This window comes from Gobio gobio, assembly GCF_949357685.1.
Source record: "Gobio gobio genome assembly, chromosome: 5".
Lineage (NCBI taxonomy): Eukaryota > Metazoa > Chordata > Actinopteri > Cypriniformes > Gobionidae > Gobio > Gobio gobio.
This window is the reverse complement of record NC_137101.1, coordinates 53,474,487-53,499,664: the sequence shown is the minus strand read 5'-3', so window position 1 is coordinate 53,499,664 and position 25,178 is coordinate 53,474,487. Positions and strand designations below refer to the sequence as shown.

General features: G+C 36.6%; 1 protein-coding gene across 1 annotated transcript in view; it reads left to right on the top strand.

Moving 5' to 3' along the window:
• Nucleotides 1–567: 567 nt before the first annotated feature.
• LOC307126329 (protein NLRC3-like) overlaps nt 568–25,178 on the top strand; it is a gene marked incomplete at its 3' end in the record, with an annotated part of 57,090 nt that continues 32,479 nt past the window's right edge. Inside the window, exons 1-6 of the mRNA XM_079816793.1 lie at nt 568–638; nt 3,908–4,186; nt 4,295–4,357; nt 5,779–7,585; nt 7,878–8,051; nt 10,104–10,277. Coding sequence (XP_079672919.1) covers nt 3,928–4,186; nt 4,295–4,357; nt 5,779–7,585; nt 7,878–8,051; nt 10,104–10,277 — 2,477 coding nt within the window. The 5' untranslated portion in view covers nt 568–638; nt 3,908–3,927. The remainder of the gene's footprint in view (nt 639–3,907; nt 4,187–4,294; nt 4,358–5,778; nt 7,586–7,877; nt 8,052–10,103; nt 10,278–25,178) is intronic.

Here is a 25,178-nt window from a genome sequence, read left to right as displayed (position 1 = left end):
GAACTCGGGTGAAGCGGAGCGGATGGGCGGAGTGTAGAGGTCTGGCGCTGACGCTGATGCATCTGTGACAATTATGGTCGCATGTAAAGTTTATGGAAGACACCAGATTACTTATAGTGACAATAGCATAGGGGTAAAGTACATGGTTTAAAGTTTTGACGCAAATCGACCGGAGGTTCGAATCCGCCTTTTGCCGAACTCGTTCTACTCCCTGTTCCCATAACATATCACATCGGAAAGGCATTTCTTTTCAATAAAAATGAAGAAAATATTCCAAAAGTGGAACTAAAACATCTAACGTGTGTTGACTGATAAAGTGTTAGGGGTAGGTGAACAGACATGCCCTTTTTCAGTTTCAGCACATGCCCCTCAAAAGGTGGATTACAGCAGTAAATCAGGTGAAGGAAGTGGAGGAAATGCTGTCTGGTTTGAAAACACACTGCTGATAAGGAGCATCAAATAGCAAATATATACAGTATATATAAGAATTTCGGCAAATGCAGTGACAGGAGAGCTGAGTGCTGACGTCTCTCATGTCTCTTCCTGAAAAGCAGTTTCACTTCCTTTACAGAAGTCAAAGAAATTTCAGTTCAACACGACAGTTCAGAAGAGAAAAAGTAAAGCTCTACAAATCTGAGGTGAGTGTTTCATCTTTCTTTTGTTGTTTCATGTGTGTGTGTGTGCATTATTATGTGTCATTGGGGACTTTAATGCAGTTGTGAATTAATTCTGATGATTTTATTTAAACTTCCTCATCTCATGATTGAACAGAAGATCAAGTGTGTCTTATATTGGTACACAATACATTCTGCGCATGTGAAAGATGCTGTTTTCCGTGGTAGTAAAGTACAAAGCCTTGTTTACATAATGAACAATAGTTCAGCAACCGAACGTTTATGGTGAATATGAGAGTGTATTTGGAGTCTTGCTGAATGAGAGAGATGAACCCAATGCCGTTTAATTTTAGCTTGAAATAAATTCATTTTGGCTTGACGTGTTGTTTATAATGAATGCCACAAAGATTAAAATGATTTAATATACATACAAATGTATGTAGTTGTTTGCAGTTATGAGGTTAATGGGTGTTTTTAGAGTAAGATCAGTTTCTCTCGTGAGATTATTTCCTCTTCTTGGCCGGTGTTGTGTAATATTCTGTTCTTGTGAAAAACTGTTCCAGTGGGTGGAGTACACATGAATATTCATGATATTTCCCTTGTTGTGGGCGTGGCAAACAAATGGAACTGAAAAGATTAGTGCACGCTCCTCAAATCGCAACTTGTGTCATGGATTATTTTGAAAAGACAATGAAGTTTCAATGTTAAGCATTAACTGCAACAGTTCACATTTTCAAAACAATTAAAGGACAACTCTGGTGAAAAATGAACCTAGGGGTAATTAACACATGGTTACCGAGTAGATCGTTCTCTGGGATGCGTTTTCATGAAAATCAAATGTAAAGAGTTTTATCTCTAAAAACAGATTATCTTATAATGCTAGTATATGGGGCATAGAGTAAGTAAAATTAAATCGCTATTTAATACCACTAACAAGGCTCAAAATAGTCTCCCACTAACACGGTAGCATAATGAGGGTCCTTACATACAAAACAAAGCATTGAGAACTTTGTAAGTGTACAAACAGTTTAATAAGAAGTTACTTTTTAAAGACAGAACATTACACGTACACAGACAGGAGCCATCTTGGAAAACAGTCTCGACAAGTCGAGCCACAAACGCTGTGCTAAGTGAGCTGGTCGATAGGAATTATCGCAGCTTAGGAAATTGATGAAATTACTGCATATTTTGAGATTTTATGGCATTAGTCGACCTCTCAGGAATATTGATTAAAGTGGTATTTTATGAAGCGCGTTATAGTTCATGTATATTGTTGTATAATAGATGGTTAGACTCTAAATGGAGTTAGATAACGTGAGCAGCACTGCTAAAGCTACTATATCCAGATGCTATTGTCATATTTCAACAGTTTTTAGTCTCTCTAAAATCTTTCTGTCGAATGAGTTTCTATGAAGTAGCCTATTCAAGGAAGAACGTATCTAGCGCCTGGATATAAAGAGTTGAATCAAATTGGTTGCCCTGTTTTTTAAAACACTATTTAAAACTTCTTTCTTGGGTTAAATTATGTATATGCTATTGGGCTGTCAATAGATTACATTTTTAATCGTGATTAATCACACACTTATTGTGGAATTAAGCATACATCATTTATCTTTTTAAACACATTAATTCTGTCATAATTTGCTATATCAAGCAAAGTAAACAATCAGATTGAAGGGGGATTCTCACAAAACTGTATTTTCTGCAAGCTTCAAGGATCATTGGAGACTCCAAAAGCACACCAAGAGTTTTCATTTTAGATGTCAAGCTGCGATACCGAACAGGACCACACGGAGACGCTAAAAAACTCCTAAATCAACCGCTTTGAGTGCATAAACCTACAATTACTAAATACAACAACGTCCACATGACAAATCAAACATTATCCTTCCTGAGTGGGTGTGGAAACAACGCAAATGTACTGAAATGTGTCTGTACATGAATGCAGAGCGATCAGTGATCGAGAGCACACACACATACACAGTTTTGCTCTGTGTAGCAATATATAACAGACTCTCACGGGCTTACTGTACGTCACCAAAATTTTACTCTTCAGAAATTTTGCTGTACCAAAACTCATGTTCACCCATCCCCATAGTACTGGGCGATATGAACCAAAAACATGAGTCAAACCACATGTTAGATATTTGTTCAAACAAACTGTAGTTAATCAAAATAAAATGCAAATGCAGGGTTTCCTTCCCCGTTGCACAATAAAGCTGCACAATAACGTTACCAAAATGTAAATGAAAAAATACGTATATAAAATAATTTGCCTACTAATGCATGGATCTGTATGATACATATTCCACCTCCTATTATTCACATTCATTTAAAGGGTTAGTTCACCCAAAAATGAAAATAATGTAATTTTTTACTCTCCCTCTAGCCGTTCCACACCCGTAAGACTTCCGTTCATCTTAGGAACACAAATTAAAAAATGTTAAGTACTCACATGAACTGATTTAAAAATGTTTTAGTACATTGATGGATCTTGAGAGAGGAAATGTCATCGCTGGCTATGCAGGCCTCACTGAGCCGGATTTCAACACAAATATCTTAATTTGTGTTCCGAATATGAACGAAGGTCTTACTGATGTGGAACGGCACGAGGGTGAGTAATAAATTACATTATTTTAATTTTCTGTCTAGATTAATACCTCATCGAAATTAGCATTTTTACAGAACTTATTTAAAGTTTCAAAATGGGCGTGAGCGTTTTTCACAAAACAAACACTCAAGCAGAAAGCACAGGCCCTCTGTCAGTGTCAGTTGGGTGTTTCTGTCCACCATAGACCGTAAAAATATGGATGCGTCGTCTTGAATGCCTTCCACTGAAGAAAAGTGAAGCCGCCAACGTTCGAATATGGTGCTGACATCTTGCGCAGATTTGAGATAGAGTCTGCGCAGTAGAGAGCAGGATGTAGAGCCGCGATTTCAAAAGCCCGCCCACACTCGCAGTTGCAGAACAATTTATTATGTTGGTGTGAAATAAACAGTTATGGAAATGTAGAAAATAAAGCTCCAATCCTGTGGCAGAGACAACTTCACTCAGAGAAGCATCTCAGCTGTCAATCATGACGTAACCCAATCATATGCATATTCCACTTTTTATCATAAGTGTGTCATGCAGTGTGGGGACTTGAACTGGTCTTGACTCTGCCTGTCTTGGTCTTGACTTGGTCTCGGTCTTTCAAAGTCTTGGTCTTGTCTTGATCTCGGGTTAGGGGGTCTTGACTACAACATTAGTTAAGAGTGAAACTACTTCAGATCTTTTTCTTTATGTCCTGCAGTTGTGAATCTGTGAAGGGCAATGGCGTCTGTCGAAGAGCTGCTTGAGAAATCACTGAATGAACTGGAAGAAGCTGAACTGAAGAAGTTTCAGTGGCAATTAAAGAATGATCATGAGTGTATATCAAAGTCTGATATGGAGAATGCAGATAGGTTAAAAACTGTGGATAAGATGGTAGCATGTTTTGGAGCAGAAGAAGCTGTGAAGCTCACGGTGGAGGTCCTGAGGAAGATGAACCAGAATAATCTGGCTGAGCAGCTGGAGAACAATCACAAGCAAGGTAACGTTTAATTCACTGTGACTGTAATGTGATTTTTTTTTTTGCTCTGCTGATATGTTTGTGTGATTCATGTTTCCCAGTGTGTGATCCTCTCTTTCTCACACGCAGGTCAGGCTGAAGGCAATATAAAGACATCTGCTGCTGTTGGAGCTCATTCAAAAGAAATAATGGGTAAATAACAATCACTGCCTACCTGTACATGGAAATGGGAGCAAATATAACAGCAAGCAACCATTACAGGGCCAAGAAAAACAGTGGCAGATCTTATACAAGTACATTTAATACGAGTGTATAGCAGTGGTAGGTACTAGTGATAGCTGTGCAGGTAATGAGATGCTCTAGTGACTGACATTAGATGTTGTAGCTTTTAGCCTCCTTGATAGAGCATCCAACTCCCATGCGGAAAGACCTGGGTTCGAGCACTGCTTGGGGCGGGCGGTGCGAACCGTTACTCACAATAAATTTGTATTTAGTGATTTTGCCTTCAAAACAGTATGAGAATGTTTTGCAGCAATTTTTTCTTTTGGGATGAATTGAGATCTTTTAATTTTAAAATTTCTGAAAGACATTCAAAAGAGTCTGTGGAATGGATCGCTATACACTAAGGATGCCAAGGAATAATTCTTAGTGTAAAAGTAGGCTACGTCAAATTATTATTACAATAAGTTTGGTTCCATTGTGTAACAAGCAAATTAAAATACACATTTATTATTCACAATATGGAAAGAGGAAATAAAACATAGTTCCTTAAGAGCATGACTCAAACATGCCATTAACGGGTACATTCAAATCCTCTTTTATTTTTTTGAGTTATTTTTATCCATTCCGCATCTCCCACATGTGTGTTTTAGCAAGGCGGTCTGTGTTGCAAGTTGGTGAATGAAGATACTTGCCAGGTTGGTGTGCTAGATTTCAATGGTTTGATCAAAAATCTTTTAATAATTTTGGACAACATGGCCTCACTGCAAAAAATGCTCTTCTTACTTAGTAATTTTGTCTTGTTTCTAGTCTAAATATCAAAAATGTATTAAATCAAGATGCATTTACTAGATAAGTAAAATAACATAAGATATTTTTTCTTGTTTTCTTGAAAATCAAATCAAAATGAAGTGCGTTTTTGCTTAAAACAAGTACAATTATCTGCCAATGGGGTGAGAAAATCTTGTTTCTGATTGAAATCTTGTTTCTTGTTTCTGTCCCAAACAGAAATAAGATTATTTTTCTCACCCCCTTGGCAGATAATTTTGCTTGTTTTAAGCAAAAACTCCCTTCATTTTGATTCCCCCCCCCCCCCCCCCCTAAATAAGAAGAGCATTTTTTGCAGTGCTTAAGTCCAATAGTGACAATCCAATAAATGTTCTGGAAGGAATTAGAAAAAGTTATTATGAAATTTTAATATTGAAACCAATTGCATTCAAGTCAGCGTTAGTAAAGGCAGTTCCATCATTATATGTTATCAACTTCAGCATAACCAGTGTAAGATGTGCATGTAAACACTATTGCAGTAGGAGTGTGATTAATATAAATATAGTAGAAGCACGAATTTTTGAAAAACACAATCACTTAGTCTTTGCTGCCCCTCTTTCTTAAAGGCTCAACTGCAGACGACAGTCAAGCTACTCTTCGCTATTACACAGAGATCAGCCGCAGACTGAAGGACAAATTAAAACTGGACTACAACCGGATATTGGTTGGTGATTCACAGAGGGGTCATCGGGAATACCTGAATGATATCTACACTGATTTATATGTGGTGGAGAATGAGACTGGAGGAAGAATGAACGACCATGAGGTGATACAGATCGAATCAGATCACAACCGATTGACTGCCAAGGAGAAGCCAATTGAGTGTAATGACATGTTTAAAGTCCAGTGTGACACGGGTCGACGAAACAAAAAAGTGCTGACAATGGGGATCGCAGGAGTGGGAAAAACTGTCTCTGTCAATAAATTCATCTTTGACTGGGCTGAAGGAACAGAAAATCAGGATATAGTCTTCATATTCCCACTTCCATTCCGTAGATTGAATCTGATTAAAGAAGAGTACAGTCTCATGGGACTGCTTAACAAATACTTATTTAGTGGAACTGAAGAATTGCCCTCTCTTCCTGAAGGTGATGGTAAAGTCATGTTCATCTTTGATGGCCTGGATGAATGTCGCTTTCCTTTAAACTTTAAAGAAGATGGCATATTTACAAATGCAAAAGAAAAAACAACAGTGAGTAAGATAATAATAAACCTGATCAAGAACCACCTGGTTCCCTCCGCTCTCATCTGGATCACGTCCAGACCAGCAGCAGCCGGACCGATAGACCGAAACTACATTGATCAGGTGACAGAGGTGCGAGGATTCAGCGATGAGCAGAAAGAGCAATACTTCAAAAATAACAGCAGTCCTGAGGTTTCTGAAAAGATTATCCGTCACATTAGGAAATTCAGGAGCCTGTACATCATGTGCCATATCCCTGTCTTCTGCTGGATCGCTCTCACTGTTCTTCAGCCTCTACTGGCTCAACAAAATGACAAAACTCCCACAACTCTCACAGGGATGTACACAAACTTCTTAATTTCTCAGCAGCAACAGATGGAAGAAAAATACTGTGATGACCCTGAAACTAAAGGCAATGCAAGGTCTTTTGATGAGATTATTCTGAAGCTTGGGAAACTGGCCTTTCAACAGCTGGAGAAAGGAAACCTGATTTTCTACAAAGAAGATCTTGAGGAATGTGGACTAGATGTCAACGAAGGGTCGGTGTACTCTGGGTTATGCACTCGAATGTTTCAGGAGGAAAAGGCAAGAAACGTTTACAGCTTTGTACATCTCAGCGTCCAGGAATTCATTGCTGCTCTTTATGTGTTTTTGATGGGCAAAGATGAGAAAGCTGACCTATTTCTTCAATCCTGGAGAGAAAAACTGACATGGAAACTGTCCAAAAAGCCCCTGTTTCAGCTTCACAAGGCTGCAGTCAACAAGGCTTTACAAAGCGAGAATGGACACCTGGATCTTTTCCTCAGGTTCTTCCTGGGTCTCTCTCTGGAGTCCAATCAGAGTGACCTGAAGGAACTACTGCCAGAACTGGAACTCAAAACAGACAACTTGAAAAACACTGCTGACTATATCAAAAAGAAAATCGAGAAGGAGAAATCAGTAGAGAGGACCATCAATCTCTTCCACTGTCTGAGTGAACTGAAAGATGACTTTGTGGAGGAAATCCAGAAGAATCTGAGCTCAGGAAATCTTTCAGCACAGAATCTCTCCTCTGCTCAGTGGTCAGGTCTGGTGTTTGTGCTCCTCATGTCAGAAGAGACTCAAGAGATGTTTGAACTGCAGAAATACAGAGGATCTGATGAAGCAGTGATGAGACTGCTGCCAGTGATCAAAAACACCAGAAGAGCACTGTAAGAGTCTACTTTACATTCATTTACATGCACTGTTAGTATTTTGTAAATGGGCCGTCATTTTACATGGGTGACTTGTTGGTCTAGACTGTTCAGAAAAAAAGAGAAGAAAAGGGAAAAAATGTAATGTGTGTGATGATATAAATACAGGTTTGATGTTTTATGAAGAGAAAATTGTTTTAGCTTTTCTTACATCACTACAGTCAAAGGTTTTTCCAGGTTATCAATTCTCCAGATTATAAACGTTACATAATAAGCATTACTGTTACTGTTTGTTTTGTCCTCTACACAGGCTACAGTGCTGTAATCTCACTGCTCAGTCCTGTGAACGTTTGTCTTCAGTTTTACAATCCTCAAACTCCTTCCTGAGAGAGCTGGATCTGAGTGACAATGACCTGCAGGATTCTGGAGTGAAGTTTCTTTCTGATGGACTGAAGAGTCCAAACTGTCAGCTGGAGATAATAAGGTGAATGGTTTTAAAATAATTAACTATAATCAGAGGCGAACTTAAAGGTGCAATATGTGATCTGGAAAATGCTAACTTTAGCCGGCAAGCATTGAAAGCGTACAATCCCATCCTCTTTGCAAAATCGCCATCCAAAGTCATGCCTCATGAACACATGACTGGCACAAGAAACAAGACGACCAGAGACAACAATTGGTTAACATCATTTTCCGGTGAGAAAACTTTACAGTACAGAGTAACAGTACTACAAAATCGCATGTAAACAGCTGTTTGCCTGTGCAATGATTGAAGGAAAATTTTTATGGTCCTACTTCCACAGACAATATATATTTATAAAACTCTGGGTTTAGGCCAAATGCATTTGAGATCCTTGCAATTAACAATTTATTTAAAAAATCCACACATTCACTCTCATTTGTATGACGGTGTTAATGTTTGTCTAAATGTAAATTATTTTTTTCAATTCCAAAAATTTTATTTGAAAAAAGTACAGTAATCACTTCAAATTACTGCCAGTACATTTTTTTAAACCGTTAAGGCGAGACTCGGCAGGTGAAAACATCGTTTTTTCATGCAGTGGTCAATTTTGAGATTTTGGGCCAGTTTGCTCCCTTAACATGTAAGCTTTCAAAAAAAATGTTAACATTACACATTAAGGTGGTTATTTCATTATATTTTGTCACCGTGCGCCTTTAGATTTCTACCCGAAATCATCAAACGTTATTCTAGCGCGATCTCTCGTGCCGTCTCCATTCACAGAAACATGTCATGCTTGGTATCATTATAAAGCTCTCAGTCTCACAGACAGCGCTGTCTAATCCAAATATGGAACTTTCCTTTGTAGAACCAACCGCGAAAGTTTGCAGCCAAAAACCACATCTGATTGGTCGATGTGAATTTCTCACGCCCTGCCGATTGCTTGTGTATTCTCCACCTCAGAGAAAGTGCAGACAATGCTGAAATCGGCTCATAAACGCTCTCAGAAAAGACCAAGTGGCAAGAGCTAGTAAAAAGAAAGTTAACAACAACAGATTAGATGACGAAACCCCGTCAGAATTAGATTCAAATAGTTATAGATGGACCAATACAACAAACAGGGACAGTTCATCTGCAGTTTTTGTGACTGGTGTTTGTTAAGGTAGTTCTCTTAAGGTAGTTCTCTTAAGGTAGTTCTCTAATAACTATTGCTATTAATTATTTATTCATTTATCAATTTCCACGTGTTTTAAATATTATACACTACTGATATTAATTAACTGAATATATATTTTGTTTGTAGGTTGGGGGTTTTATAGAAATGTATGCAGTTATACAGTATAAAACTTTAAAGGCCGTTTTCTCAAAATGAGTTTTTTCTCACACTCAGAGTCAGATATATCCACTTCAGTAGCACCTACAAGCACCAACTTTTGCAGCCTTATACTGAACTATATTCTGAAGGCTTTTACAGAGGGATTTGTTGATATATCATTCCTATCCTGAGTTATAGGTCCTTTAACTCCAAAAAACATGGCGAAAATTGATTTTTTTTTAAGGCTATTGTCAGTATTCTCTAATTTACTAAAGCACAAAATAAGATATCCAGAATCCTCTCTGTAAAAGCCCTCTCATCTAATATGTCAACAAATAGAACCAAGAATTTTAAACATGGTCCTTTCCAATTTCCAGATTTTGTTTTTGGAAAAGTATGCAAATGAGCGTATATTTAAGTATATAAGGCCTCATTTGCATATTATAACATTAATTTACACAAAACGTGTAATAAATTTTTTTTCTTATGTTTATGCTAGTAATAAACTGGAGAAGTTTCACAGTGATATCTTGTAATTAAAAAAAAATCCCTATTCACCTGTAGTGTCTCGCCTTAAAAATAAATAATACCTAATGAAAGGCTGAAATAGGTATGAATAAGTATAAATGTGTCTGACAACTTAACTACATTTAGAAAAGTAATACTCTTACTCTGCCACACTTCCAAATACAAACTGCACAGGTCAGTGTGTCTGATTGCCAAACTAATGTCATGTGGATTGTTGCTATATATCTTTGTAGAGTGTCTGGCTGTATGGTGACTGAGGAAGGCTGTGGTTATGTGTCTTCAGCTCTGAGTTCAAACCCCTCACACCTGAGAGAGCTGGATCTGAGCTACAATCACCCCGGAGATTCAGGAGTCAAGCTGCTCACGGATAAACTCAACCATCCAAACTACAGACTGGATAAACTCAAGTATGTAAAGCAGGAAGAGTTTACAATTAAAATCTTCACATATATTACAAACCAGTACACTTTCATACATTTACAGAAGTTCTCATTGAGAATTTACAGTAGTTATACTACAGGGCTGTTAAATGCTTCATTCTGATTGGTTGTTGAACGTTCTAAGGTGTGCAGTTGTTTTCAGGGAAACGTACAGCTAAAGTAGTGCCAGGCTGATCTTGACTGCATTAGAGTTCCATATCACTTTGCAAAATGATTTCAGTTATTTCAAAGGTCCTGACAGCTTACAACAGCAAAAGAAACAAAACTCACAAAGACATTGACCGAACAAATAAATATAACAAACAACAGGATATAAATCATTTACATTAACAATTTACATAATATTTGAAGAAATTCTCAAGTTACATTTTATGAAAGAATTAAACTATACAAACAACAATAGAATCTTATGCCACCACCTAGTGGTTAGAAATGGTAAACGGATTCAAACCCAGAACTACTTGTGGGGTAATTTACTTAAACTTCATGTTACTTCAAGCATAAACATTTTGTTTATAAACTTCAATATAAAATTTATAACATCAAAAAAGAGACATTCAGTTACTAAAATAATAGTAACATATAGAGCCATGCAAAAATCCAGTATTGGATTACAGAATATAACGGTCACAACTCACCAGTGTGAGTGCCCGTGATTACCACCAGAGGGCACTCCACCCCGGACTGTCACTCCATCACAAACTACATTTCCCATAATACTGCCTGGACTGATCATTCCTGATTACATCCACCTGTGTCTCATTTACCTTGTTATCTCACCCTATAAAAGCCTGGTCAACTCTGTCATTCACTGCAAAGTCTTGTCTAGTGTAACACTGCAATTATAAGCGGTCTTCCCGGTTTCATGTCTTTTGGGTTTTGGATTTCTTGCCTGTTTCTGGATTACTCTTTGCCCGTGCTCCCTGCCTTGTTTGGACTGCTTGCCTGTGTATGACCTTTTGCCGGTTTTTGATTAAGATTGTGGATTACCCTTTAATAATCAATGCAATAAGCTGCATTTGGATCCTCAGAGTCTCAGAGCAGTATGTTACAATAACATTATCCATGAAGATTAATACAGAATATCATGGCAAGGCAACTTCAAATGTGATTATGCGTCTTTAACCCTCTGGAGTCTGTGCCGTTTTGGGGCCCTTTAGAAGTTTTGACATGCTCTTACATTTGTGTTTTCTTCAGTTGCTTATAAACATATTAATGGCAAAAGGTTAATTACACTGTATTCAGCACAAACTGGGCTACCATAATATCTAAGCAACATGTATGTATATGCTTGAATTTTTGAGAGAAAAATTTGTATGCATGATTTTTGAAAGAACTAAAAAATTTGTTTTAAAATTAAGGCATCAAAACACACAATAGATATGTGTTCACAAGACTTTTGACTCCATGGTGTATTTTCATTGAGTTTTTGCTTCAAACTGATGTGAGAATCATTGAGCCTACTCATTCACATAAAACAATACAGTGATTTAAAATTTGTAAGACAGTTTTTCTTCACAAAGCCAGAATGCGAGGAGGCGTGATATCTAATGAATAATGATGAGATAACACCTGAGAGAACAATAGACCGCATAATGACCCTGCTTAATGAGCTGCATAATGAATGAGCTTCGTGTGTTCGACTGAGAGAGCAAAAAAATGCTCTTCTTATTTAGTTGAAAACTGTACTTATCTAGTAAATGCATCTTGATTTAAGAATGTTTAAATATTTAGACTAGAAACAAGACAAAAATGACTGAAAAGAGCAGTGTACTTTTGTACTTTTTTATGTTTTTAAAAGTAATCTCATACTAAAAAAATAAATAATAATAATTAAAATTAAGATACAATTTATACAAAACGAAATTCCCTTTAAAGAAAGCAATTCACTTTCTACAAAACCAAACTCCAGAATCATTTATTTAGAATGTAGTCAACAAAGGCCTGTTATAATTTAAATTATCAAAAGATATGACTACACTTTAAAAAAAATGCTCTTCTTATTTAGTTGAAAATTGTACTTGTAAATGCATCTTGATTTAAGAATGATTAAATATTTAGACTAGAAACAAGACAAAAATTACTAAGAAGAGCATTTTTTCTACATTTTGTTATGTTTTTAAAAGTAGTCTCATGTTAAAAAAATAAAAAAATAAAAAATAAAAATTAAGATACAATTTATACAAAACGAAATTCACTTTAAAGAAAGCAATTATTAAACTAAACTAAACTAAAAACTAAAACTATAACTGCATGAACTAAAAAATCACTTTCTACAAAACAAAACTCCAGAATCATTTCTGACAAACTTTGATATTAAATTAAAAAAATACCATTAGGCTATAATATTTAAACATCAATATGAAGCAAAATACGTTTGACTTGTACTATATTTATAGCATCTGAGCAGAATAAAAGCTTTATTGATGTGACACTAGGCTCTTTTACAATAAACACATTATAATCTGTCCAAAAAAAGCCAAATAAATCTTGTCTAAACAGTCTTGCGTGTATGACATTTAATGTTGCAACAGGATTAATATTTAAACGGTCTTTTTGCATTTATTATTCACAGATGCTAACAGAATGAACTGACCTTACAATCAGCGGCGGAGTACAGCTTTGCATGAGGAGAATATATCCAGGATTACTGCTCAAACGCGTCTCAAAACAATGTATCTAAAGTAATGTTACAGCGCTTCACTAGATGTGTTTGTATGAGTTGATGTGTGGGCGTTAAAAGATCATCAGGTGAATTCATGAACCGTGACAATTACTACAAGTGTCCTAATCCACAACCCTCTCATGGACTTCTAGTGCTGTGGTTCTCAAAGTGGGGTACGTGTACCACTAGTGGTACTCAGGCTCTCTCTAGTGGTACGCAGAGGAATCACTAAATTAAAGTCGATGTAAAAATTATTCTAAAATTAGTTTCTATTCTAAACACATTATAAATGTTAGAAATGTATTGCTGAAACATGTTACAAAGACTGTGAACTGTGTAGTACTTAAAGGTCCCATGGCATGAAATTTTCATTTTATGAGGTATTTCAACATTAATATGAGTTCCCCTAGCCTGAATATTGTCCCCAAGTGGATAGAAATGTTGATCGGTGTAAACCCGAGTTCTGGCTGTCTCTCTCTGCCTTTGAGAAAATGACAGGCCAGACGAGCCAATCCTGAAGCCTCCTGGTTTGACGTCCAAGCAGGAACGGTTTCCTCCCTTTCCCCCGCCCAGAGAATCTGCCACGCCCATGCAAACACTCGAGATCATTAACGTTACTTGTGAACGAGTGAACTGGCAGTTTCTCAGTGTTTGGATGTAAAAATGAAAACAGAAGTCTTTCTTCAGTTCCTTCTGATCTGTGATCATTGATTTCTGATGTGTAGCTAATTATTTATTATTCGTGCACACGCTGCGGCTTCTCTCTCTCCCGACAGAACGGTGTTTTCGTGTTTTCTATCTTGTGAGTCAGTGTTTTGTACGTCCTCGTCGCGTCTATCTGTTCTAAAATGTGCATACAGTCTTTTCTGTTTAACATCAGCAGTAACATCTTTAGAGATAAACCTCACACACGCCGAAGCTCGGCCTTCAACATCCCCGACCCCCAGTACTGCATCTGGCCCACAGCGGAGGCACCAAACGCGGCGTGAGATTAAGCAGAAGGGGGGTAAGCGTGAGGGTATCTGGGCTAGGCTAGCCAGCTTTCCCCACAATAAACTGGATTACATTCGATTACTGCTGTTGTGTCTTTGTTTGCGCTGTGTAAGTTACTCAATGCGCATCACTGACGCTATTCATATGATTGGAACATATCTAGAAATAATGCTTTAATCAAACTTACTAACTCGTTCATCTCGCTGTAATGGTACATTGCATGTGTTACAAAGTTGGTAGAATAATGATGAAGAGGACTCGGTGTGACTGGGACTCGTGTTTATTCAGAACTCTCAGATACAAACACAATAAACTCGCGCTGACAGACAACGCTCTCATAACTCAGTAGTTACTATAAATAACTTTGTTAGCAATCGCTCCGTCTCCGTGATGTCCTGTTCGCGAACGAATCATTCTTTTGAATCGGTTCTTTTTAGTGAACCGAACCAGTTCACCAAATCGGACTGAATCGTTCTAAACGGTTCGCGTCTCGAGTCAGCGCTGATCCATAATTTACTAACTTTCTGACATGAGTGACAGAGCCCCTCTGACTAGAAATAAACTAATAACCTGAAGTATATTCTAGTAACTACAACAGTTCACCCTGAACTGAGACATGCTGAGAGAACTGATGAGAAGTGAACACAGGTCCATCCGTCTCTCTGGCAGACTCGTGCCTGCTCGTGCCTCGTTAAACCACGCCCCCTCCGCTCATTTAAAATGCAAAGATGTCAGCCAATCACAACAGTGGGCGTTTTTCCTGAAGTCTCACAGCAGACACGCCTCTTGAAGCAGGGCAGTCAGCCACAGGGCAAACAGCAGTATAGAAAAAATGCCTTTTATTTCTAAATTATGACATTTTATGATGTAAAAATCATACTAACAATATAAGTACACCTCAGGAAACACTATAAAATAATAGAAAAATGCCATGCCATGGGACCTTTAAACGGTGGCTCGATGACGCACTGGAGCCACTGAGCCTGGCCCCTCCCCTAACACTATAACAACTAACATTAGAGTAACCTACATTCACATCAGTTCGCCCGTTCAATCGTGCGTTGCTGTCACTATCGTTAGTTACTACAGCCTACAGTTAGCTAGCTAGTTATGCCTTCATCACGTAAATGCATATTACCTAAATGTAAAACGTATAAAAAGATTATAAAACAAAATTGCTGATATCAAGAAGAGGTGGATTAATTTTGTGAACAGCTACCTTGAACACCACCAACACCTGCCTCTGTAGTGATCGTTTTACACCGGATAGTTTTACAAACGTTCATCGGACACAGCTGGGATTCACTGATAAGCCACTGCTGGACCGACACAGGACTTCATCTGCCCGTCCCGCCAACATCTGGTGCCATCGCTGCAGTACGTGCCACTGCCCAGTTGTCTTGTGTGCTTACTGCTGCTTTCCCGCTAGTGGCCGTGGTTTCAGTGCAGACAGTGTTTGAGGGCGGAGAACGCTGCTTATTTTTTCAAGATTTTACTTGGCTTTTATATATATATATATATATATATATATATATATATATATATATATATATATATATATATATATATATATATATATATATATATATATATATATATATATATATAATTTAAATTTGCCACACATTTAATTACACATTTTTATGTGGTGTGACAAACTCAGAACAAATATTTAATTTTGACTTTAAATATAAATTAATGTTGAAACAATACATTTTAATTTCATCTTTATTTGAGTAAAGTTTTTTTACATTTAAGTACACTACAGTTTTAATTTAACTTTTAGATACAACACATTTTAATTGAATCATTATTTAATTAGTTTACATACCTGTATGTAAGCACAGTGCACTGTTAATGTACAATCTGTGTATTTACAATGTTAAATTGGCTGACAACAAAAAAAATATAAATAATATAAAAAAATAACTGCCTCGTTTTTGAACTGTGCAGAGCTGTAGCTGAATAGTTAGGCCTACTACGCTACTGTATTTTAATGTTGGTCATTATGGTGGTACTTGGAGAGCCAAATATTTTGTGACTTGGTATAAAAAGTTTGAGAACCACTGCTCTAGTGGAAACCATAGAAACAGTCACTTCAGTTTTAAATCAAAACAATAATGGACTGCATTCTATTGATGACATCACAGCACTGGAGCTCCAGAGGCTCTGTGTTCTTCTCACTCAGACTCACTTTCACTGAAAATCTCTCAGTGCTCTTGACTGAGAGCTGTAATACAGAAGCTTTAATAAGAATCAATGTATAACACAATAAAGTGTGTAAGAAAGAAATGAATACAGGATTGGGACAAAATGAGAGTGAGTAATGACAGAACTTCTTTTGGTGAATTGAGTGAACATGTTTATTATGGGCTGCGATCACTTTAAGACCTGCACGCATCGAGATACAGACACACATTCGGTTTTCTCTCGACTGTATACGTTCACTTTAGAGTTAACATGTGGTCGGTCATCATGAAACTATGCCAACACCAGTCGCTAGAGTCAGCAGACATTATTCCCTTCAGAAACACACTCAATGTCCAGATCTCGTTTCTTGTTAGTTACCTAGAAAAATAATAACTATAGAGAGGGGCATTTTGCTAAATATTACATATTCATTATATGTTTACTCAACCTGTTAGTGTTGTCTTCATTATTTAATGTGCGCTTGAATAAATCTGGCATGAAAACAAGTTATTACAGTCATTTAAATGTTTACATTTAACCAACAAATTAGAGTAAAAACATAATTCTATTATTAAAAAGTTGATATATAAACTACTTTATTAATGTAGAAACAACTTAAAGACAGTATATTTAAATATGTGTTGTAATGAGATGTTTTTTATCAATGAAGGCCAGTATCACGGACACTAAAACTGATACTGATGTCTCTGTGAAACTGATATTTAAAACATTAATTATAGACACTCAAGATGAATGTAAACCATCAATTTATTTATTCATTTATGAGTCTTTAAAATATAACAGCTTTTAGTTTAAGTGAACTTAAAACAATCCTCACATAAACCCATTATAATAAGTGTCATATTTACCTGTGGCCTTCATATCAATTTACAGAAATTGAATACATTTATCAAACACTTAACCGTCTTAACTGCATACATTATAAATTAAATATAGATTAATTACAGATCCTTATTAAAGCAACAATGTTCTCGTTACCGTTGTTCTTTGGTTAACATTAATGACAGTATCAGTTTTATTAGGCTGCTGTCACTTTAAGATCGCCACCATTGCCAAACATGACGCTGATCTGATGCTTGTTAAATATTTTTAATTCATTTAACTGAACGAAACAAGGGAAATCCCGCACACTATCAGTACTTGCAACAAAACTTTTTTATTAGCAACATTTCGGTCTACTGACCTTCATCAGGCATATACATATTACTCAAATCCATGACATTTAAAAATGGTAACATGACCAATCATTGAAGAGAACCATTAATTAGTAAATCACACTCAATGACTAAATATGTCATTAGCAGCATCATTAGTAGGCTACCACATACCCATACATCACATGCACAAGTACACATATATAAATACACTTTACACATTTTAAATATATACATACACATATAAATGGTTCCATAAACACATGAAGAAACATTTTTATTACATATTATAACATCACATTAAATAATGCTTCATCGTTCATACCCATAGGTGATAAATCTGAAGGGTAAAAATCCAAAACAACTCACGTCTCTGTAAGAGCAATTCAGTATCGCCTCCTCTAGGTGGCACACTCACTTTTTCAATACCACAAAACCGTAAAGAGGACACATCATGATTCAATGCACAGAAATGAGCCGCAACCGGATAATTAACATCGTTTCTTCTAATAGAACTCTTATGTTCACTAAATCATCTTTCAAATTCTTAGCCCGTTTGTAAACAATCAACGGCGGATGCTGAAAAGTAGCACTCAATTCAGGATCAGAAGTCAACAAATGCCAATATTTTTTGAAAATCGATCTTATCACATAAGACTTGGGTGAATGGGTTGTAATAAAAGTGAAAGAATGTTTTTTTTACTTTTTTTGTCTTCTTTAACAATTCCGAACGTGTCTTTTGAAAAGATGTATTAAAAGGCATCATCAATCCATTCCGAAGGATAACCTCGATCTAAAAATCTCTTTTTTCATTACTCTCGATTTTTCAGTAAAATCAAGATCAGAATGGCAAATTCTCCTCAGTCTGTAGAACTGACTTTTGGGCAACCCCTTTTTTTAAAAAGTTGGATGGAAACTAGTAGCAAGCAACAAAGTGTTGCGATCCGTTTCTTTTGTGAACAAAGTCGTAATTAGTTTTCCCTCATTTTTATGTACTCACATATCTAGAAAATGAACTTTGGAAATATTTACTTCCCCAGTAAATTCTAAATCATCAACTAAGTGGTTTAAAGACAACACAAATTCTCGAGCCTCCTTGTGGTCTCCTAAAAAGATACAGAATATATCGTCAATGTACCTATACCACTTAGTGATGTGTGAACAAAAAGGATTTCTCTCTCTATTAAATACATAACACTGGTCTACAAAACCCATAAATAAACTGCCATAATTCAGAGCAAAGATCGAACCCATTGCCGTACCACTAATATGAAGAAAGAAATCTGTGTCGAAACTGAAATAATTATATAATAATTATAAATTATTATTATAAATAATAAATAATTATAACCGCTTTGCATGAGGAGAATAAATCCAGGATTACTGCTCAAACGCTTCTCAAAACGATGTATCTGAAGTAACGTTACAGCGCTTCACATGTGTTTGTATGTGTTGATGTGGGCGTTGATCGGGGATCGTCAGTATTTGAATCTCAATAGAGCGTGCGATTCGTGGGCGTGGCCGCATTAGCGGATAATGAAGTGGATCGCGGGTGACCGACATGTATCGCTTTTCAACCAGATTACATGAACACAGAATATTTGTTTTCGATTTGGTTTACATTGTTTAAAACCTGACATTTCAGCGTTTCTTTAGACACATGTCTCATGTTTGTGAGACAAGTTTTCACTAAACTAGAGGTCCTTTTCTGAAGACTATCTGAATGAATGTCTTTGACAGAGAGGCTGCAGATCGCACATCATGTGTGTTTTCTTTGTTTAGCAAAAAGCAAAACATTTTGTTTTTATTTTGACTGTACAAAAAAAATAGAAACTTAACAGATTATAATGATGTATAAAACTTGCCTGAATGATAAAAAAACGACAGAGTTATTTGAGTCTCTTTGACACTGATAAGAAAAAAAGCAAGCCAATCACGCCGGCGTGATGGCCGACTCGAGAGGGTTAATCAATGTTTTAATATATTTGATATAATTTAACAGACTGGTATAATAAATATATTAGTATATTTGATACCAATATAGCAGACAATAGCCTTAGCGCTGGCTCAAGCATTTTATGTGTTTCTGACTGAAGCTCGAAATGATATTTGAGTATTGTGTGTATTTGATCATTTACAAATGATTCAGAAAATATTTGCCATTGAAATGAGAAAAAGTGGAAATGAATGAGAAAATTAGAAAAAGTTGGGAAAAAGTGTCCCAATCAACCTAAAGTCACCAGATACTATTTGAAATCATAATTGCATTGCAATATGTTGTTTTAAATCGCAAATATTTTACTTATAACATTCATCATTACCAATTTTTCAGTTATTTGTATTTATTGAATATTGAATTGGGTTCAGTGTCACAATATTACGTTTTTTGTAGCTCTTCTTTCAAAAACATTTCTGATTGAAATCTTGTTTCTTTTTTGGCAGATAATTTAGCTTGCGTTAAGTAAAAACTTTAAGTAAAAAACATTTAGATTTTTCCCCCAGAAAACATTTTTTACTGTTACTGTACTTATCTAGTCAGAATATGAGTCTGATACTGCTCCGTTGGGCTGTGATTATGGGGCGTGTTTCAACCGAACCAGGAAAGACCTCAATTGGATAGACCTACAACCAATCAGAGCAACGGAGCGACACATTACGTTGGTTGTCAAACGTCAACAGAACTCAACTGCACTGTGTTGCCATGTTCACGGCTTGAAGCGACCCCAATTATGTGATATACAGACCCAGAAATGCGAATTTTAGCAGGCAGCCTTGCCAAAATAACACATATTTTACCCTCCAAATGCCTTTTTTCCCCGGAGAACCCCCCTGGAAAGTTATTGGGCTTGTGTTTGGCTAGTTTTGAGGAATGTTAGCAATTGGGCGGGTTTTGTTGTCAAGACTTGGCAACCCTGTCTGCACGCACGCTGGAATAAGTTAGAAGAAAAAGATGAGTGTAAACGATCTTTGCCGGTGTTGTAAAAAAAAGGATACACAGAGTACTTACCAACACGATCATCATTTCTGAGAGAAATAGTAAAGGTGAACGCATATACGAACAAGTTCTCCATTTAGGATTAGAACAAATTCAACCCAAGTGCCTTTGATGACGTGGATGATTAAGTTACTGTTTATCATCTGTCCATCATCGCCTAAAGCCCGCCCTGACAATTTCATTCCATTTCATTTAATTTCACAACAGTTTCTGTTCGGGCATAATTACTTCTCTACCGATCAAGTCCAGACCGAACTGCCCGTGTAAAAATGTTGTGGGCGGGGCTAAGTTCGGCTGGCATCCAGGCTAGTACTTATCTAGTAAACCTAAAATCTAGTAGGCCTACCTGAAGCTCATTCATTATGCAGCTCATTATTATGCAGGTCTTTTGTTTCTCGGGAGTGATCACATTATTATTCATTGCTCGTTCACGCCTACTCGCATAAGGCCTGAGTAAAGAAAAAGTGTTTTACAAAATGTAAATGAATATTTAGTTTTATGTGAATGAGTAGACTCAATGATTCTCACATCAGTTTAAAGCAAAAACTCTAAACAAAAAACACCCAATAATCAAAGGGCTTGTGAACACGTATCTATTGTGTGTTTTGAAGCCTTAATTTTAAAACAATTGTTTTTGTTTTTTCAAAAATCATGCATAGACATTATTCTCTCAAAAATTCAAGCATGTACATACATGTTGGTTACATATTATGGTGGCCCAGTTTGTGTTGAATACAGTGTAATTACACTTTTGCCATTGATATGTTTATAAGCAACTGAAAAAAACACAAATGTCAGAGCATGTCAAAACTTCTAAAGGGCCCCAAAACAGCTCAGACTCCTAGGGGTTAAAGCACCAGGGCCCGTATTCATAAAGAATCTTAATCCAAAGAGTAGCTCCTAGTGACAAAATTCTAAGAAAATTCTTAGAAATGTGGCCGTTTACTCTTAAAATTAACTAAAAAATCCTAGTAAAGGAAAAAGTAATTCAGAAAGCATCTTAACCCTTAAAAGAGGTCTTAAGGTCAAATTTGTTAGGAGCACGGACGAGGACTTTTAAGAGGCTTAAGAGTTTCTTTAGCAGCGGAGAAAATGGCAGAAAGACGAAGAGGGAGAAGAAATGTATTACAGACAATGGATGACAGTGACTTAGTAAGACGCTATAGATCGTGCAGGGATCATGTTTGTTGCATTAAACAATAATAAACCCAACTTTCAAACCACCAATTAAATAGACATGTCAGCAATCAGTGTAATTGGAAAGAGTGGAACAATGTTTATAATTCTAAGCCAATCAAATACCTTATAGGAAATTAACAGCATGGTATATAATAAAAAGGATTTATATACATATATATAATGTGTATGAGTGTGTTTGAGTGAGAGAAAACGGTAAAACCATGACTCTCAAACTTGCCTTGCCTAAAATAGGACAATTTGTGCTTGTAATTTCAAAGTGAAGGCTTAGAATAGACCCTATACTTAAAAGCGCTCCTTTTTCCCCCTTTTTCCCCCAACCAATCACAGTCTTCAAAAGACTGTGTCATACGTAGCAACGGATGGCTAGATCGCTCAGAACCTGGCAGTACTCAGACAGGTCAAAGTTTGTCAGACAGTGTTCGTTTTGCCGAGGGGTGTTGTGCTTTGTGTAGCCCTAAATGATGTCAGGAAGAAATACAATATCAGGTCAGCATTCAGCAGTGAATGTCAAAAGTTTGGAAACTGTACTATTTTGATTGTTTTTGAAAGAAGTCTCTTCTGCTCACCAAGGCTGCATTTATGTTATAAAAAAAAAGGATTTATATACATATATAAAATGTGTATGAGTGTGTTTGAGTGAGAGAAAACGGTAAAATAGGACAATTTGCGCTTGTAATTTCAAAGTGAAGGCTTAGAATAGACCCTATACTTAAAAGCGCTCCTTTTTCCCCTTTTTTGGACAACCAACCAATCACAGTCTTCAAAAGACTGTGTCATACGTAGCAACGGGGTCAGCCCAGCCTCTTCACTAAGATAAAAGTTTTTGTATTTTCCTTGCTCAGAGTTGCTCTCAGATCGGTCCCGAATAGCTCTTAAAGGGTTAGTTCACCCAAAACTGAAAATTCTGTCATTAATTACTTACCCTCATGTCGTTCGACACCCGTCAGACCTCCGTTCATCTTCAGACACAAATGAAGATATTTTAGTTGAAATCTGATGGCTCTGAAAGGCCTCCATTGGCACAATGCACTTTACACTCTCAAGACCCTTAAAAGGTACTAAAGACGTCGTTAAAAAGTCCATCTCACTACAGTGGTTCTACAATAACTTTATGAATCGGCGAGAATAGTTTTTGTGCGGAAAAAAACCCTAAATAACGACTTATATAGTGATGACGATTTCAAAACAAATCATCATGAAGCTTCGAAGCGTTATGAATCATTGAGTCGAATGAGCAGTTTGGATCGGCAAATTTCAGCAGTTTGGCGGTTTGACACGCGATGTTTAAAGTAGTAACCAATAAAAATATGTTTTTCAATTCAACCCACCCGCCACTGTGGCTGGTATACAAGGCAAAGTCACCCGCCACTTTGAAAAAGTAGCCGCCATTGGCTGGTTGAAGGTTCATGCTTAACATTTCCTGTACAGTTATGCACATACAGAAACATATTTTGTATTAAGTCAATTATTCGTGTGGGCCGTGTGCAGTAGAAACACCCATCCTAACTTCTGTACATCACTGTATATCCTGCGGGACAAACTCACGTCTGAAGTATTAGTTAATGAGTTAATTTACATACAGTATATCCTACAACACTATTCGTGTGCTACTGAAACGCTGCAAGGGAATATTAACATGGCCGCTCAAACACTTCCAGTGGCTTCACGTCTGATGGCAGGTCATGACTCGGGGGGGCACATGAGAGGTGTGCAGGTGCTCATCTGGACCATAATAAACAATGCTCTGGGTAAATGAGTTCAGATCACTCATCTGCGTAACGACACAGCTGTTATGCACAATCACCGCTTTAGATCGACTAACTGCAATACTGGATCATATTTCCATCTGACCTGAATGCATAATAAATCTGCTGCTCTCAGAGAAAAACACAAAGCCCTGACATTCACTGACTCGCTTCACTCACACTGCAAAAAAATATTTTCTTACTTAGTATTTTGGTCTTGTTTTTAGTCCAAATATCTAAAAAATCTTACATTAAGATGCATTTACTAGACAAACTAAAGTTTTGTCTTGTTTTGGGGGGAAATAACTCAAAATTAAGGGAGTTTTTGCTTAAAATAAGCAAAATAATCTGCCAATGGGGTAAGCAAAATAATCTTAGTTCAAACAAAAAACAAGATTATTTTGCTTACCCCATTGGCAGATTATTTTTTTGCTTATTTTAAGCAAAAACTCTTTTAAGTTATTTCCCCCCAAAACAAGACAAAAACTTTAGCTTGTCTAGTAAATGCTTCTTAATGTAAGATTTTGTAGACATTTGGACTGAAAACAAGACACAAATACTAAGTAAGAAAAGCATTTTTTGCAGTGCATAGTGATTAGCTAAGTGCTAACTCAGGCTAAGAACTCTTGGTAGTAACCATCTGTAACCATCTACCAACCACACAGAACACCCTAGCAACCACACAGAACACCCTAGCAACTGCTGCCTAGCAACCACACAGAATACCTTAGCACCCACCTAGAATACCCTAGCAACCACCCAGAAAATGCTAGCAACACCCTAGCAACCACCTAGAATACCTTAGCAACCACATAGAATACCCTAGCAACCACCCAGAACAAGCTAGCAACACCCTAGCAACCACCCAGAACACCCCAGCAACAACCCAGAATACCTTAGCAACCTGATTTTAGGTTTGAAAATGTTGAAAATTTCATAAAATAATAATATTATGTAAATATTAGCATTGTATTTTTAAGTATACTATAAATTAATAATATTTTTATTTAATGCTATTTTTTATTTTAAAATATAATTGTTATAACATTTTTTATAATTATTTTGTTTATTATTTTATTAACAACTGTTGCAACACCTTTATTTGTCTGCAGATAATTTAATTAAAAAATGTGTGAATAAAAAAGTAATTAAATGAAGTGCAGTAATGCCATTATTAATAATTTTCTTTTGTATAATTATGTTTAATGGGTCACACTATGTGCAGTGAATCTCCAGGTGCTCTCATGAGACCCAGACTGAGAAACGTGGTTATAACACAACGATCAGTCATTTCTGTAGATCAGTGATGGACACACTGAGGGAAGGGTGAAGGGTCACTGTGCAAAATCCACTAAATCATATTTATAAATCTTAATGGAGAAAGGAACTGTATTCATGAAAACAAAAATGTTAATGTTTAAATTTAGGTTTAAGAGTTAAATAAAATGTTTTATTAAGGTCTATTTTTTACTTGTTTAAAATTCGTAATACATAATATGAATAATATGTAAGGATTATTTACTTCAATTTGATAAAAGTTTACTATTACAGTTTTTTCATTTGCTTTGGTTGTTTTCACAAGTTGTAAATTTTCAAACTAGCAAAACAGAACATCAAAGGTGCACTATTTTCTTTTTTGTTGCTAGGGTGTTCTGGGCGGTTGCTAGGGTGTCCTGAGTGGTTGCTAGTTGGTTGCTAAGGTCCTATGGGTGGTTGCTAGGCTGTTGCTAAGGTGTTCTGGGCGGTTGCTAGGGTGTCCTGGGTGGTTGCTAACGTATTCTGGGTTGTTGCTAGGGCATTGCTAAGGTGTTCTGGTGGTTGCTATGGTCAAGTCAAGTCAACTTTATTTATATAGCGCTTTTAACAATGTAGATTGTTTCAAAGCAGCTTTACAGTGTTAAACAG